Source organism: Lepidochelys olivacea, assembly GCF_965140295.1.
Source record: "Lepidochelys olivacea isolate rLepOli2 genome assembly, chromosome: 4".
Classification (NCBI taxonomy): Eukaryota; Metazoa; Chordata; order Testudines; family Cheloniidae; genus Lepidochelys; species Lepidochelys olivacea.
Genome location: NC_140414.1, coordinates 27,684,420 through 27,702,830, shown reverse-complemented (window position 1 = coordinate 27,702,830; position 18,411 = coordinate 27,684,420). Strand labels below are relative to the sequence as shown.

Here is an 18,411-nt window from a genome sequence, read left to right as displayed (position 1 = left end):
CTCATTGTGTTTTTCTTTTGCTGTATTATTTAAATGCCTGCCTACTCTAGACCTTCCCAATAGGAAGCAAAAAAGCACTTGTTTAATTTAATTTCTATATTGGTTCTTTTAGTAAGTGGCAGCTTATGATACCAGCATTAGTTTAGCAGCTGTATCAAAGTATTATCACATAGGCATGAAATTTTGTATTGAGACGTGTTTTGTTTTTAATTAGTCCAGGAGAACCACAGCAAATTCTTCTCCTTTGCTGAATTCTCTCATGACCCTGGACTGTGCATTTCTGTCCTTGTAGTCTGTTTATTAAGCAAAAAAAAAAAAAAAAAAGTTTGGTGTCTAGATAATTGGTCTGATTTTCAGAGGTGCTGAGCACAATGAAGAATATGGGATTTGCATACAATCAGCACCTCTGAAATTCAGATCAGTTACTTGGGAACCTAAGTTGCACCCACATTTGAAACCTTCCGTCAGGCTCTTAATATTTTGCTTTTTCTTCCTCCTTCAAAATAAAAGAAGCTAGAATATACTGCTTGCTGAAAGAGCAAGCTCAAGAAACTCAAGTCCTCTCTTTCCCCACAGAACAGGAACAGCACATGTAATGGCAGGGAAAATTTCTCTACACCATCTTACATGTGCTTTAAGCCTGACCTACAGGAAGCATCTCTAAAGGTATGGAGTCTCCATCTCTCTTGTAGTTCAGTCACTATACGCATTCATTACTAAGCTTCTTTGCTGAGATGGGCAACAAGAATTCCACGATAATATCAAATTGGTGGTGGTTTTGTGATGTGAACTTCTGTCAGCTGGGAACTAGACTGAATGTACCCAGTTTATTTTATACAGGCTACTGAACAAAGAATAGTGCTTTAGTTCACGCTTCGTTTTGTTAAAACTTACAAATGGTACATAAGTTATTGTACTACTTACAATATACTGTAGATATAATCTTTTTTCTGTAAGATTCCAGTCACTCACCTCCATTCGATTCCACTCTAACACAACAATATCTTACAAATACTGCAGATGTGGTACCATCTTTGTAATGCTTTTTAAATTTTCGTTAACTGATGGTTTGAGACTTGTAACATCATTTCCACCAAACATAAATATGCATTTTTAGAGCATCATTTGGCATCTGGAACATCACTGACTCCTTCATTAAAAAGCCCACAAGATTACTTCCCTGGGTATCTGGTGTTCTTTAAGAAGCTGCGTAGATCATAGTTATAACAGGTTAGCAAATGACAACTTTTATTTATTTCACTGGAGGATTTAAGTTATCGTCTTACTGTGTCAGATTCATTCTATTAGGCTTCAGGGGAAAATGTCCAGCCCCAGTAAAATGATGTTCAGGAGATTTGAAAAATCTTAGTTTCTAGCCTCTTCCAGTTTTTGGAGAAACTCATTTAATCACAAATCACAGCTTACAAAACAATCCATGCCTGCAAACCGTACAGACATTTAAATAATAGGATTGTAAGGCCTGAAATTGGTTTACTCTGAATTGAAACTAATTATACTGTTCCATCTTTTTAACAAGAGGCTCTCTTGTTGAAGAATTAGCCTATAAACTATTGCATAAAATAATAAGAATACATAAGAATAATGGTTCAATAGTTCCTGCTTTCTTTTTAATTTTTGCTAGGATATCTGTATTATGACATACATGCAGAAAAGTCACATGTTCGATTTATTTCATGCTCATTATTTTTTGTATTACGGTAGCACTAGGAGCCTTAGTCTTGAACCAGGATGCCACTGCTCTCGACACTAAGTAATATGAACATCCAATTATTAGCAGTGGCATGGTATTCTTTGTTAATTTAGCTACATGGGTTTATTTTGTTCTGAAACTTATAAATCTAAATATGGATGTGGGAATCTCAACAGTAAAACTAAATTGATGCTGCTCATGTTTAATTCTGATATTTCATGTATGCAAATCTATATAGGGAATGGGGGAAGAGCTCTTCAAAGGCACAAATGGGAGTTTAGTTGCCCAATTCCCACTGAAAATCCAAGTAAGCGTACAGATGCTGTGCACAGTGACATAACCAACTGCAAGAAGTGACACACTTGTCACACTTGGAAATAAAAACACGAGTGAGCTAAAATATTTAAATTCCCAACAGATTATCACTTGTCCTATCTGATTAGTAGTGGTGCCCAAATTTTATACATGTAAGAACTTTTTTTTTTTTCCATTTTGTATGTAAAACCAAACTCTGGTTTACTGGAGTTTCTGAACTGAAAGAAAGTTACCCACCAACCACCCCGTCAGACACGTAGATACAACTTCTCTCTAAGTAGGTCTGCTTCCTAGGAATTCCCATAGTTTTATTCTGAGGACCATCATTTTGTCCTACACAGTTTCTCTCTCCTCCTGCAAGACTTCCATTTGGTGCATTTTCTTTCAAAATGAAAGTACATGCAAACACAGCCAACCTTTGTGCCACTGCTGCTTCAGGTCTTGGTTCTTCTCCACAGCTTAATTTACAACATGACCTAACCTCAATTTGCCTGAAGCTTGCAACACTCAAGGATACCCTGTATTCTCCCACCCTTAGGGCCAGATCTTCAGCTGGTGTAACAGTAGAACTCTTGACTTCAATGCAGCTGTGCCAATTTACACTAGATAAGGATCTGGCCCTCACTCTTCTATAACTGCAACATGCCCTACAAACAGACCAGGCTCCTATTTTCCCTCATTATGACTTTCTGAATATGTATTGTATTCAGAAACAAGTATTTTTATCTATATGCAGTTTGTAATCTGTGTCTATCTGTCTCAAACAAACACGATGTTGTCTTACACCAATTATTGGTCACTCCAGCCCCCATCTGTACTTTTGCTACCGTAACCTTTGATTTGTGTGTTCCCAATTAGCAATTTAAAAATAAGGAATAAAACTAAACTGAATTCTTTAATGTTTGAGCCAGCAGGGCTGCTATAGATAATGTAATTTAGTGGAGGACTGAGAATAACACGAATGACAAAATTAAAAACTTTATTTAATATTAAATAATTAATTAAGCAAGCAGTCATTACAATATACACAGCATTTATACTCACATTCTAAGTTTAAATGATGTTTATAGGAGTGATCAATCCTTGCATGAAGAGAATTGGTATAATCCTTTCTCGAACAGTTCCTTGATAGTGGATGGGTGCACCTATCTAAATCAGCATATTGATTTTTATAATCAATTATAATAATGCCTCTCTAACAGGGTTGGCACCTGCCTCTCAGGAGTGCTCCCCCCCGCCCCCATGCTCCCTGATCAAGTGTTTGTGCCTGAAGTCTCTCAGTTTGTGGTGCTGTAGGTGGAATAGAACAAATTGCTTCCAAGGGGATACATATTTATCTTCTCTGAGCCCTGGTACAGGGCCATAACCCCAAGGCTTCTAAGCTCAGTCCCTGCTGGGTCCCCTCTGCGAGCCAGGAGCTCCTTCTTAGCTCTCCCGATCTTTGGCAGCCCACCCCCCGAGCTCAGCCCTACCCATACTGAGCTGTTCATAGTCCTGCTGCTCTTTCTAGCCAGCCAGGAACCTGGTGCTCTCTCTTGTAGCTCCAGGCAGCAACTGACTGACTCTGTCTCTGCTACTCCTGTTTATGTGGCCCTCCTGGCCACTGATTGGCCACTCCTGCAGCCCTTTTGATTCGCTGTTTCCCCTGCAGCCATACTCGGCCACTTGAAGGACTTCACTTCTGCTCCTCTCTGGGACTGAGTGAGGACCCTGAGGCCTCCAGCAGTGGGCTAAATCCACCCAGTCACAGTCCCTTAATTAATTAGCATTAATGAATCCACCCTTTTAACCATAATTAAATATTTTCTACTTTCTCACTGCCTGTTTAACATTAAACTCATCTTTCATTAACTCCTGCTTAAATGTCATACCAATAAGTATCAATACAGATGGCATTTTCCAAAACATTAACATTTTGTCTAGAACACATGTAAAAACCAGCTAGGATCAAAACATGCTTACAATGTGACCTGGGATTAAAGCCTAATTTATCTTCAACTTGCCTCTGAATTGTTTTATATCACTTTACTCATATTTTGCCAGGCATCACTTGATAATTGTCAAGTCTATTTTTAGAAAATAGATTTTTGGGCCTACTTACATGTCAACACATTTCCATATCTACACGGTCAAGCATTATCTTTATAGGCTACACTACCCAGCAGTTGTTCTTTATATTTATCCTTGTGTGAGGGCTGGTTCTACATTCAAAACCAATGGGGTTCCGTCTCAGCTGAGCTGTGCTACTACCCATTAAAAATTAACAACAAAAATTACAATCTTTAATTAATAGGCACAGGAGGAGCTCCTAATTCACTACAGAATTTCCACACTGCTTGTTCATCAAATTCAAAATAATTTAGCAACTACCTAATTAATTCCTAATTGACATCACTGGGCCATTACACCAACCTTTGGCTGTGTATCAACAGATATTGGCCTAAGGCCTATCAGGCTTTCAAAAACACGATGAGCCTATCTAATACAACTTTCACTTTTTAAAACAATGCAAACAAACACACTGGATTGTTCCTGTTACAGGGGTTGATCACTGTGAATTTGAATATCTTATTAAAGGAAGTAAAAGAGATCAGAATCTAGTATGACAATTTTAATTAGCCATTCAAAAAATAATTAAAATTTTTATCCAAATGAAAAGTAGAAGCTATATTCTATCCTGCCCTAGAGAATTTATAATATTCCATTATATTTTTAAAGATCTGGCTATTGAGGAGAAACAAATATCTGCATTATGATACAATGCTACAACCGAAAACACTACATTTCTGATCCTACTAATGTGCACACAATAAAAACTACCTATCTCTAACATCAGCATGTGGTAGTAGGATAACCCATGAGCCCTAATTATGTCACCGACATTTTACATTGTCTTCTCATTATTTGCAGTATTAAATAGCCACAGCACCACATCATTAAACTTTAAACCAAAAAATAAAAAGTGGACCTATTTACTCTTATTTTTCACACAGAAAGACTAAAATAATCAGTGCCATATCTTAACATAAATATGTGTACATCGTAAATTGAAATATCTAATCCCTTCCAGTCAAAACATGTCTACATATAGCACATACAAAAAATACATATAGCACATACTAAAAAAAAAACAACAGAATGATTGTTCCTTATCTCATCTTTGCTTCTCTTGACAATCTTGGATTGTAAGCTCTTCAGGAGAGGGAACATGTCTAAACCAGCAGCTAGGTTTAGAGAACATCCTGTGAATTAACAATGCTAGAAACATTAAATCTAGTATATTATTATAAACTTTTAATAGCAGCTTTAAAAGATATTTAAGCCTTGGCAGCCTAAAAGACAATATATTTAATGGGGAACAGTTAATAGGGAGGTGCCACATAACCTCACCCAGCCCATTAAAAAAGTACCTTCTCTGATCTTCGTAAACAGTTGTTATACTGTACTTTCAAGAAGGATGACCACTACCTTAACTACGTTGATTTTGGCTTCTAGAGCTTGTCATGCCACCTCACGGGTGTCTACTAACTGTGACTAACTTATTAAGGATTTATGCACTACAGGGATCATAATCCTCATCACACTGTACCAGTTGGATCAGAGATCCATCAAGGCTGGTGTCCTACATTCTGCCAGTTACCAGTATATTTAGCACTTTATAATTGTGAAGCCCACTTCCCCCTTTACTCTACTAGCTAGCTAGCTAACATCATCAGTGTTAAACATTATTATTTCTACTATTACTGCTACATGGGGGGAGAAGGGAGAAAATACTTCCTGACCCCTGCAGCAATCAGCCCGTGCACTGAACCATGGAGTTTGATCCTTAGCTGCAGCAGGCAAGTGTTCTGAACATGAACAAAACAGCATAAATTATCTTATATGCTCCATTTCTGCACATAAAGGTTACTTTGGTTAGTTAACTGGAAGTGTTAAATTCTTTAAAAGTTTTTATTTAGAATATAGGGTCAAAGGACCAGATCCTCAGCTGGTATAAATTGGCACTGTTTCGCTGATTTAAACCTGCTACAGCAAGTTACACCAGCTGAGGATCTGATCAAAAATGGTCAAACCTGGTTGTTTAAAAGCAGCCGCTTGAATCCATATTTAGGTATCGAAACAAGAAGTCTGATTTTCAGAGATGCTGAGCACCTGCAGCTTCAATTTAAGCACCTAGAAATGAATTTGGGTAGCTAAATTTAAATACCCAAGTCTGAACATTTTGGCATCAGTTTTTGACAGGTTCCATCTTACACTAATCAATAGGTTTCAGACTTCTGTATTAGACTGCGACTCACTTCCAGATTTAAATATTTGTGAAACTACACTCTGGTGGCTTTACATGAGTCCATTCTGTATATTTTTATTTAAAATTGCAGAACTTTTCCCCCTTTTTTTGTCTTTTAAGCAGGACTTTCATTGCAAAATTCATTAACATTCCCAGGCTTCTTCAATTTAAAAACATTACAAAATTATTGGGGCACTTCAATTTGTTATAAGCAGCTCAGTTTAGAGGTGATCATGATTCTGGTCACATGCAATGTATACAAGTAATTTAAAATCATGACAGAGCCTTAGATTTTTTTTAAAAGAAATTCAGATTAAAATAATCATTTTTCTGGGCATGCCTGGAGTCAGCTATTAAAAATAACTGGGCTACTTTATATTTTTAAGAGAGCTTTTATCTTCTATCCTTCATAAACAAGAAAACAAGGGATACCACACAGAAGAAGAACCAGTGCTGTTATTATGGAATTTGTTTTTCAATGGAGGTTATATGAAAATCCATGGGGTATTTGTATTGCTCTGAATATGCTTTTTGCATGGTCTGAAAACAAGTTTACATAATGTTCCTTCAAGTGTATTTATGGGGTGGAATAGGGTAATAGTCCTTTTAGCACAATAGACTTGATCCTCCTCTCTTCTGCGGGGCTTGCTTCACTGTGAATTATGGGAGACAAGCTCGTGCACTTACTCGCACGTGAGTGTAGCCTGTTTTTCAAAGCTATGTATTGATCTGCACCATATATCTCATGCAGGATCAAGCCCCAAAGTTACCTGAGCTGTAAACATTAACTTGTGTTTGAATAATTTTCCAGCATAATTTTCAGGTATAGAAAATGCCTATTTACAAATAAGCGTCTAAGGGCCTGATCCTGAAATGGGAGCTGCAAATGTGGACCTTAATACCTAAGTAGCACCATAAGAGAATCAGCTGGGAGTAAGGAACTGCAAGCACAAAACCTTCTCCAGGATCTGGGTCCTAAAATCCAAATATGGCATTTAATACTGTTACTAAGAAATGTACATTGGAATATTGGAGCCACAATGAGTACCGGTAGTTTTGCTGTTTGTTTTTGCCTTAAAAAGTAATTCTCCCCTGGTAATCAGACATATAAACCATTCTGACTATTCTTATTGCAACAAATATTCTATCTAGCTTCTACACAATAATTCTTCTTACAACATTCTGCTTGTCTGATGTCCTCAGTACTAGGCACCATATTAGAAATCAGTTATACACTATGGCTGGACTTCCTGTGATATGGAGCTAAAAATACCAAAAATACCCACTGCGTTCTCAATATTGGGAGCATAACAGGGTTGGGCAGACTCCTGGGCTCCCCCTTGTGGCCAAAGGGGCCTCTGTGGCACGCTGTTTTTCTTTCTGCTCTCGAAGCCCCCTTAACAACTGCACATGAGCTTCTCTCTGGTAAACACCAACCCTGCCTGGGGCCAGTTTAATAACAGAAATAGCTCTTAATGTTCCTCTGGGTCCCAAAATAAAGTCCATCACCACACAAAAATCATAGCTGGAGCTCTTTCTTTTTCTCACAGCCCGTCTTCCCTGCTCGTCCTAGCTGAAGATAAGCTTTTAGGCCCAAACTCCATCCAGGTTTCCATACTGGAGCCTTTTGCTGTTTGGGCTTCTCTCATCTCCAACACCCTTGGTCTCTGGATCTTCACTGCAGGAGCCCTTCACACTGTCTGTAGTCTCTCTGCAGTTTTCTGAGGTTCTCCCCTTTATTGCAGCCTCCCACTGCTCTTTGTAGAACTATCATCTTGATCTCTGAGCCAGGAGTGACTCATTTTGTAATCAGGATTGGTTAGCTGCAGCCCTTCTGCCCTTAAGGGGTGAGTCACTTTGTAACAGGGAGACTGATCCCAAGAGAAACTTTTAGATTAGAGAGAGAGCATTACAGTGCAGGGAAATGCTCACAAGATAGTTTAATTTTGTTAAAAAATATGCTAGTTCAAATCATCCATGACTCATTGTGGTGCATACTCTATTATTTTGATGAGATGTAATTGAATCAGAAGTTCCACTTGCAAAATAATAAGGCACATTAATCAAATTCTCACTGAGGTACTACACAGCTAATGAATTCAACACAATCTCTACAATATCAGAATTCTAACATTTCGGATGATTCTAAGACAACATCTAAAAATTACAAACTATAGTAGTACTAGGGCCCTATTTGAAATATCAACTAATTTATGTTTAGCAAATTGCAGGTAATAATCTGTAATTTTTAAGAAGACCAATTCCTACTTGTAATATCTCTTCTCTTATAACTGTTAATTTGACTAGAACTCCAGGACCAGTGTAGTGGTCCCTCACTCTCCAGTAGGTATGGAAGCCACACTGCCTCACTGTAGGGGCAATAGTCTTCGGGCTCGAGTCACCTGGGCAGGATCCGTCTAACAATAGCAACCACAAAATAATAGTCCAGGCTCCTGTCCCCAACCCAGGGTGGGGCATGCCAACGTCGTCTTTAGCCCTCAGCCCACTCAGCTGGGGCTGACACCAATTAACAGTCTGAAGCCCCTGCCCTCCGGTGGGGCCGGGTTAGCAGTAGGCTATCGCCTATGCCTGCAGGTCGAGGCAGCCAGCAAATATACATCATCTGTAGCTCTCGCCCTTTGGGCAGGGCAGAGCAGTGAGCAGGCTTCAGCCTAAGCTGGGGTTTAGGCAGCCAGCAAGCACACAGTCAATAGGCTCTAGCCCTTTTGGCATGGCAGAGAAGGGAGCAGGCTTTAGCCTGGACTTTGGGCTCAGGCAACCAGCAAACCCATACAGTCTCAGGGTTCAGGTAGGGGTGAGCGCTCACACAGTCTCGGGGACTCCAAAAGGGGTTGAGCACCCAGCAGGTAGTCTAGGGTGCTGACAGTGGTGTTCACGGAGCACAGGTCTCCTGGCCTAAGGTGAGGAGTCTGCCACCCTGAGGTTTGTGGGGCAGGGTAATGCAGGCCTGCCCTACTCCACCGTGTCCCAGCCCAGGGCCCTAGCAGTGACAGAGAGGTCTGCCACTGGGCCAGTGGGGATCCAGCAGCAACACACTGACCTAGAAGCGGTCAGCCCTGTACCCAGCCAGTCGTCAGCTGCCCCTGGGCTACTTTCTACCTCCCCAAGGTTTAGTACCTGGGTATGCACCAGTCCTCGGGCTCCTCTGGGTAGACAGCCGACCGTAGTCCTGGTAACCCCTCATCTTGGTCCGTCTCTGCCGGGGGGCAGGGTGTGGCAGAGCGTAGATTCAGCTCCTGGGAGCCGCAGCACGCGTCCGTCTAGTCTGCTTGCTCCCACTCAACTGAGCAGCAGGGTCCTCCCTTTATACTTCCTTTCCCACCCCGGTCCTTCTGGCAAGGGGGGTGGGGCAGGTTTGGCTCCACCCACCAAGGGGAGTGCAGTGGTCCCTCACTCTCAAGTCTAGAGGGAGGCCACTCTGCCTTACTACACCGGCCAACAGAAATTCTGGAATTCTCTCAGCAGACCATTGTGACTCCCAGCTTCAAAACTCATAGCAGTCAAAGTCAGACTAGCAGCTGGTTTTTTCTTTTACTATTTAAGGCTGCAAAAACAGCAGTTTTTTGAGGATCGGAGTTTCCCTTTTCAGAATTTCAAATGAAGTTGACAATAACTTGACAATTTCACAAGAGAATAAATATGATCTTCTGGTTACTTTTAGTGAGTTTTAATGTACAGGAATTTAATCCAGTAAATCTAAGGAAAGAATAAAAGCATAATTGTTCTGATTTCTTAAAGTGTTGAAAGGTAAGGTTTGTTATTTTAACATTTTCAGTTAAGTAGATAGACCATCTTCAACCAACACCTAATCACAAGAGATGTCTTCCTATAACCACTTTGTAGCATTGTTAATCTGCTATTTATATAGGAATCTGTCCTTGTTTACCCAGTTCAGCTCATCCTCCTGCCACGCAGTAGGATACTGCAAATAGGACATGTACTGCTGGTACTGCCATTCCATGTGCATGTCCTCTGGGTACTCTGCTTCCTATTGAGACACTGTGGAATAGCTATTCAGTCTTTCCCCATAGTACTGTGATGCCAATAGCATTAGCAGCATGTTAAGTGTCTTGCATGCATATTTCATCCAACTGCGTTGCAGAAAAACACCATGTAAACTCAGTTCAACCAATTTTATTGTTACTCGGTCAGATACTGTGTCATGAACAGCTACAAAAACACAGCTCTACTTTTTCCAACGAGTAAATCTCTTATGTATTATAGGCCTGATCCAAAGTCCTTCGAACTCAATGGCACTCTCTCCACTAACTTCAATCTGGTTTCAATTAAGTCATTTAGGCCCAGATTTGCCAAGGTATTTAGGTGTTGCTGTGCTCAGAATTGTAATGCCTAACTGATTTAGGAGCCTACATTTTTTAAAGGATTTAGACACTTCAGAAGATTTAGTCTTTTGAAAATGAGACAGGCTCCTAAATCAGTCAGGCAATGCTGAGCGTAGCAACTCCTAAATGCCTTTAAAAATCTGGGCGTAAATGACTTAATTTCAAAGCTCAGTGAATGCTGAATTCCATGCTGTGAGGTGCCAGCACACATCAAGATCTCATTTATTCCTGTTACAACATGGCTCTGAAAACAATCTGAGTTGACTGTGGTTACAAGCATTAGTGTTCGTTATTTGCCGACCATCAACAGCTCTGGTCATTTGGAATTAATTCAGATTACACAGTTTTTAACTAAAAGTAAAAGAGAAGATCAAATTGTACATAATAAGAACAAGAAGTGAGAGAAGTTCATATTCTCTGTAGCTATATTAGTAAACATTAATTGAAAGTAAGTGTGACAAAGCGTTAAGCACCATGCTAAGACATATTCTAACATGCACACAGAACAGGCTCACTAATATCTGTGGTGGCTTTTTGGTGGCTCTGCAGTAAACACTAGTTATTTTAACCATCTGGAAAACCAAATGAATTTGTCCTTGATGCGGTGCAATTGGGATTCTTTTGCTTCTGTAAAAATTGCCTCAGTGTGATAATTGGCCATATGAAGTGATCCACAGTAAAAAGGCTTGATCTCCAAGTAATGACAGCAACCCAAATGATGTTAAGGAATCAGCAACTGAAGTGTAAAGAACATGATATCCTGCATGCCAGTTCCCAAAGGCAATTAGAACCATTAAGCTGCTAAATGCATAATCCTCTCCCTCCTCATCCCAATTAATTTTTATTACTTCTAAGTAAGTGCACTAGTTTTTTCCTTTATGTTACAGTACATAAATAATATTCAAGTTGTAAATATCCAATATTTGTATGACTTACCAGAACGATGGTGATGCTGTTCTTCTAGGAATTCCAAATCAAGCATGAGGTCATCTTCATCCAACTCACAGGAACCCAAGTTATTCAGAACATCCTGTACATGAAAGCAAAGCAAGAGTTTAAAAAGATCAGCCTTTAACACTGAACCAGGGTACTGGGAGCTATCAAACCTAGGTGATACATCAATGGTTAGATTCAAAAATTAACAACAGGAAAGCTCTTTGAATTAATAGTCTCTGCAATACTGTGTACAACTTCAAACTACCTTCACTTTTAAGTTGTAGCAATGGTGAAACTGAATGAGAAATTAAGTACACTGCAGGATGACTGTGCCTTATGCTAGCTTTCCCCCCCCCGCCGCCTCTTGTGATAAGACACACATTCATACAACCATGGATGACCAGTTTTTGATACGCCTCCACATGCTATGTCCTTCCATATGCACCTTATTTTAATAGCCCTATTGACATCAGCAGGATTATTTGTGGAGAAAGGTGCTACTCAGCCTGAGTAAGGGATCAGAACCTGGCCCACAGACCAGATAAACACAATAGGCCAAATTCTGCTCTCATTTAAATCCAGAGGGCCAGATGATCTCACCTGCAATTAACAGAGCTATACCTGGAAGAAAAATACTAAAATCTGGACCCAGTTTAGCAGAATAAAAATTGGCCCTATGGCTGAACTGAGCTACAGAAAAATTAAATGAACTAATAAACTAAATAAAAATTTGCCACTTCCTTTTGGCACTCTTCTTACAGGATCATGAGTATTTATATTTACATCAAAATGTGACTATTGCTATCTGTAAAATTCTGATTTTGTTCTTGTAATATCTTCTCACAGGAATATCTTTTTTGTGTTTCGGCAAAACTAAAGGTGAAGCATAAAAAAACCAGAACAGTAGTAGTTTTATCTCCAATTTAAATTAGGACTACTTATTCATGTTTTGATTTTCATACCAACAATCAATATATATTTATTGTCCTATTTATATAAGATACAAATATTGGGAAACTTAGGATAAAAAAGGAATTCGGGCAGAACTTCACAATCTGGTAAATATTTTTGTGGGTGGGCAAAGACCAAGTGAGAAAGTCAGGATCTGGGATTTCGTTACATCATTTCCCTTAGTTATTGTTTTCTTTCAAGATTTTCATATTGATTTTTGTTGTATGTTTCAGCTGCAAGTTGATACTCAGGATTTGAGACACAACACTTTTGGAAGTCATCAAGGTGAAAACCAAATTCGGGAAGTAGGACATAATAGCGCAATCTGTTGGCATCATGCTTCTGCCCCCAACACCTATCTCCATGTAGTTCAACTAAAGAACCAGTTTCTGAGAAGACCAAAAGGACTGTGGATCGAGTCCTGAAAGGACATCTGCACCCATGTAAATCTTAAATGTACTGCCTAGAACGCCTCCAAAATGTGCCTCTACCATTTACAAAGAGGCCAAGTGAACATGCTGGTGGTGTAGCCAGTGGATAGCCAGACAATTCATATTCACTTGGGTGGACTCCAGTTGGAGGGGTACAGTTTGCATTGTCTGGTATTCTGCTGTTCCCATACCCTATGTCAGCCAACTGTGGGATACTAAGGTTAGAGACAAACTGTTGAAATTAGCTACTCCCAGAAGCACCTGAAATGTTGCTTAAAAACATAGTGAATTATCTTGCATTTTGACTCTGTGTATTTAATCTTGCGTGTCTTTATTTACAATGAGAAGTATATGGGGGAAAACAGATTGATTTGAAACAAGAAGAAGAGAAAAAAGGTGATCAAGGATACGTTCAACTCCAGGCACTATTACATTCAGTATGACTAGGATAAAGCCAGACCATTCAGTTACTTGTTTAGTTGATAATATATTCTTCTAAATGAAGACAATATTTTGACAAGAAGTGCCATATTAGTGAATCTATGCCAGACAACATAATAGGCCCAATTCTACATTTCTTTTTTAATCCATGCTCAGACAAAACTCCCACTGAGGTCAACAGCAACGGTGCTAGTCTCTGAAGCACTGCAGTCCTGGGTCCAATGTATTTGCAATATGGGCCCAATTAAAGCCCATTGAAATCAATAGATAGACTCACTCGGACCTCAAGAGGCTTTTTGGTTCAGGCCCTATTTTCCTTAGGAATGTCACATTGTTATTCTAGTGCACCAGCTCATTCACCATAAGGCTCAATGTCATACAGTAGAGATCAATGTACTTTATAATAGACAGAGCAAAATAAATACAGAGAAACACATACACACAGAAGATTGGCCCAGGTACTTGATGACTTTCATGGCAAATCATTAGAGACACAATGTGCATGAGGTAATATCTTTTATTGGACCAACCTCTCCTCGTAAGAGAGACATGCTTTTGATCTTACACAGAGATCTTCTTCAGTTCTGGTAAATGTACTCAGTATGTCACAGCTAAATACAAGGTGAAATAGACTGTTTAGCATAAGTAGCGAACACATATTTCAAGGGACCATTCAAGGTGAAGTGACCCATTCACTTCTCCAGTCATAATGGGGAAAGGGTGGGGGGGAAATCTGGGGGTGAGGGAGGTAGTATGTTATATCGACTGTTGCAATAAGCCATAGATCCAATGTATCTATTCAGTCCCTGATTTTTAGTGTCTAGAAAAATTATGAATTTAAGCTTCCAGGATCATCTTTTGAAGATGTTATACATGTTTCCTTTGAGGATTAGAACAGAGGTCAGATTTAGACTGATTGCTTTAAGAAAAGTGTTCATCCACAGGTGAAATGGGTTTTTTGTCTTATTTTTCTGTGTAGGTTCATTCGAGAGCATGGTGATTGTCTTGGGGCATTTAGTGCACTGGAGGAGGAACACCACAAGTTGTGATAGCATGTGTAGGACCCAGAGATCTTGAAAGATGTGTTCTGTGGGGTGTTGATCATTGTAGCCATGGAAATACACCTACAGGTTTTGCATCTGTTTTTCTGGCAGGGCCTGGTGCCGCTTTGAATTTGTGTGTCCTGGCCTATGTGGAGCTTGCTTCTGATGATGAGCTTGAAGTTTTTGGGGGTTGTTTGAAGGCCAAAAGTGCAGACTCAGGAAAGATTCCTTTCAGGATGGGTCCCCATCAAATATGTGTTATAACTGTTTGATGATACTCTGTGTGGTTCCAGTGTGGGGTGATAGGTGACAATTAGGGGTATGTGGTTGGAGTGGGTTTGATACCACTATTGAATCAGGCTCTCTTGGGGTATTTGGGTGGCCTGTTCCATGATGCCATCTTTTTTTTCTGGTGGAGGGTCCCTGTTTGGTGAAGGTGGCTTTAAGTTTGTTAAGGTGTGTATCCTGGACTTTCTCCTCTGAACATGTTCTGGGGTATCTGAATGCCTGGCTGTAGATAACAGATTTCTTCTTGGTGAGTTTGGGGTGGTTACTAGATCTGTGAAGGTAGGTGTGGTGATCCGTGGGTTTCTTGTATATAGCCGTCTGCAGGGTTTCATTGTTTAAGCTGATTGTGGTGTCCAGGGAGTTGATGCTAATGTGGGAATAGTGCAGAGAGAGTTTAAAGGAAGGGTGGTGGTTGCTGAAGTTGTGGTGGAAATCTATGAGAGAGTTTAGGTCATCTGTCCAGAGGATGAAAATATCATCATTTTATCTCAGGTATATCATTGGTTTCATGGTGCATTTGTCCAGAAATTCTTCTTCAAGGAGGCCCTTGGAGAGATTGGCATATTGGGGAGCCATCCTAGTGTCTGTGGCTGTTCCCATGGTTTGTTGTTGCACATAAAATTATTATGGGTGAGGTTGAAATAGACGAGTTTGGCAATGTGTTTGGGGTGGGTATCTGAGAGTTGTCCATTATCTTGTAACTTCTTGCCACCTGCAGCGATGCCATAGTTGTGACGGATGTTGGTGTATAGGGAAGTGACAATGATAATGTTGAGGGAGAATGACAATATTGTGGCGTTTCTGGAGGAAGTCTGTTGTGTCCTGGAGGAAGCTGGCCCTTTGTCCGGTGAGTGGTTTGAGGATAGTTTCTCTGAGTCCTAGTATTCCTTCAGTAAGAGTGCTGTGGCCAGATATGATAGGTTTACCATAATTATTTCACTCTTTATGTTACTTCTAATCATTTCACAGTACTCTTTCTCCACATATATTGCTCCTCTCATTCCCAGCACAAGACAAGATCCTTAAATGCAAATCAGTCCTTTAAACTCAATTAGGCATTATCTTCTAGAAACATGGTATCTGTAGTACAAGGACTTCTGCCTCCCTCTCCTTATAGTGGTCTGTAGCGGGGCGGTCACCCCGCTCCAGTGTGGAAGGGGTTAAAAACAGTCCTAGGAAAGGGCGGCCCTGGGGAGCCAATTAGGAGTGGGCTTGAGGCAGCCAATCAGGGCCGGAATGGAAGTATAAGAAGGCCTAAGGGAGGAGCTGGGTCACAGTCTCTCTCCAGCCTTGGAGGGAGAAGAACTTAGCTGCCTAGGAATAGGGTATTTGAAGCAGAGCAGGGCTGGGGAAAGGCAAGAGGAGCAAGAGAGCTCGTGCCTGGCAACTCCCCAGGCTGAGGCCTTGATAAAGGCCTATGCAGGTACTGGGGCTGGGAGGTGCAGCCCGGGAATAGGCAGAAGCATCTGGTCCAACCCCCTTGCCGATGATGAGTGGCCACTACAGACTGCAGTTTGCCCCAGTGAGAAGGGGCTAGATGACGACCAGCAGTAGCCTCTGAGGCAAGGTGGAGGGGGTTCCCCTGAGAGGGAAGACCGAGAGAGTTTGGGTAATGCTGGGGCAGAACCCCAAGGTAAGGGGCACCGGGGTCCAGGAGGGACATGGGGGGGCCTGAGGCAGGTGAGACACTGGCCAGCAGAGGGCGCTCCAAGGCTGGAAAAGAGCTAATTCCCAGACGACCAGCAGGCGGCACCGCGCCAGTGAGTCTTCGACCCTGTCACATGGTCCTTCGCAGCAGCCGCAATTATCAGCCTACTTCATCGGCTGAGAGCAGAAGCTAATTGTTAATGCTGTACCTACATTTACAGATCCCAGGGGTTTAAAGTGACAACAGAGGAGTATGGAAACCTTCACCTAATTAAGAATAGGTATTGTACAGAAGGAAAATAAATATCATGCAACCATTACAATTGCCTGAAACAGAAGAACATCTTGTTCCCTTTACCTGAATGTTAAGCTGCTGGTACGTCTGCCTCATAATTACTATTTATTTTCCTCGTGCTGACAAATGTAGAATTTGCTACATGAGTTTTGTGCTATGGAGTGCCAAGCATAAAAATAAAAATAATGAAAAAGCTGTTACATGGATTTACTGTACTATGTTACCGGACACTAATGTGGACGTAAACTCACTCCGAGCCCAAGAACTGTATTGTTACAAACCAGAAAATACTAGCCTAAAAAAACCTTGCACACTATTAAATTGAAAGAAAAAAGGAGGAAATATTGCAGCTGATCACAAAACACACATCGCTTGATGCCAGACATTGTTAACACATTTAAATAGTTGTTGGAACTCATTAAAAATTGGAGACTGAAAATCCCACTGGAGCAGGGGTGGGCAAACTTTTTGGCCCTAGCACCACATCGCGTACAGAAATTGTATGGAGGGCCAGGTAGGGAAGGCTGGGGGAGGCTATGCCTCCCCAAACAGTGAGGCGTGGCTTGGCCCCCACCCCCATTCCAGCCCCCCAGAACTCCCACCCCCATTCAACTCCCCCTGCTTCCCACCCCTGACTACCCCCAGGACTCCTGCTCCCTACCCCTTGACCGCCCCCCTGCATCCTCCCCGCCCCATCCAACCCTCCCTGCTCTCCCCGCCCTACGTTACCTGTGGGGTGGGGGAAAGAGAGGCTCAGTCCTTTCCCTGTGCATTTCCCCTGCTCGTTTGGCTGCTTTTCCTGGCAGTCGAGCAGGGCTCGCTCTCTGTCTGGGCTTGGCTGCTGGGGACAGGGGCCAAGCATGCCGGAGGTGGAGTGGGGCCCTGGTTTGCTCTTCCCCAGTCCCCAGCAGAAGGGCCCAGGCTCCTTAACCACCCCCCCGCAACCTCCCCTTCTCCTCGCCTCCCCCCCAGAACTCCCGCTGACCGCACTGCCCTGGATGCCCAGGTCTGGCCGCGCTACAGCCGTGCTGCCCGGCCGGAGCTGCATTCACACTGCCAAGGTGCTGGGGGAACTGTGACTGCGAGGGAGGCAGGGAGGGGCCAGGGACTAGCCTCCATCCCGCTCACCATGCTGCTGGGGAGTTGGGCTGGCTCCTCTGCAAGCCTTTCCTGACCCCGCTCCCTGGCAGGAGCTCGGGGGCCAGAGGGTAGGGTCCTGCAGGACGGATGTGGCCCGCGGGCTGTAGTTTGCCCCCCTCTGCACTAGAGGTATGTAGACATCTTGCAACACCGAAATACATTTTAACATCTTTTCCTTATGGACACTTGTGAAAATTTTACCCCTGGACCTTTCAGAAATTCCAGGATCACAGACTGGTATGACAAAAATATTAAAACTTGGCTGTCTATCACTATTATTATTTGCATTGCACGAGGGGCACCAATCAAAGATTAGGACCAATTGTGCAAAGTTCTACACAGACACACAATGAAAAGGGAACCTAAATAGAAGTGGGCTAAAGTTCTTTTAGATACCGTAGTTTGAACATTTTTTATCAAAAATGATATTGAAGTACCCTGTAGCATATCTGCAAGATACAGTGATTCAGTACTGTTCACACACAATGTTTTTTTTAAAATGTTGTAGTAACAAACTTTAAAAGACTACAAGAACAATCCATGCAGTTCTTAAAAAGCATC

At 41.6% G+C, this 18,411-nt stretch overlaps 1 protein-coding gene across 4 annotated transcripts in view; it reads right to left on the bottom strand.

Annotated features, from left to right (window-relative positions):
- The window catches only part of CCSER1 (coiled-coil serine rich protein 1), a 1,064,058-nt gene that overhangs the window by 852,402 nt on the left and 193,245 nt on the right, over positions 1-18,411 (bottom strand). For all 4 annotated transcript variants that reach the window (XM_084627194.1, XM_084627195.1, XM_084627197.1 and 1 more), the window contains exon 4: positions 11,615-11,708. In XM_084627194.1, coding sequence (XP_084483320.1) covers positions 11,615-11,708 — 94 coding nt within the window. The remainder of the gene's footprint in view (positions 1-11,614; positions 11,709-18,411) is intronic.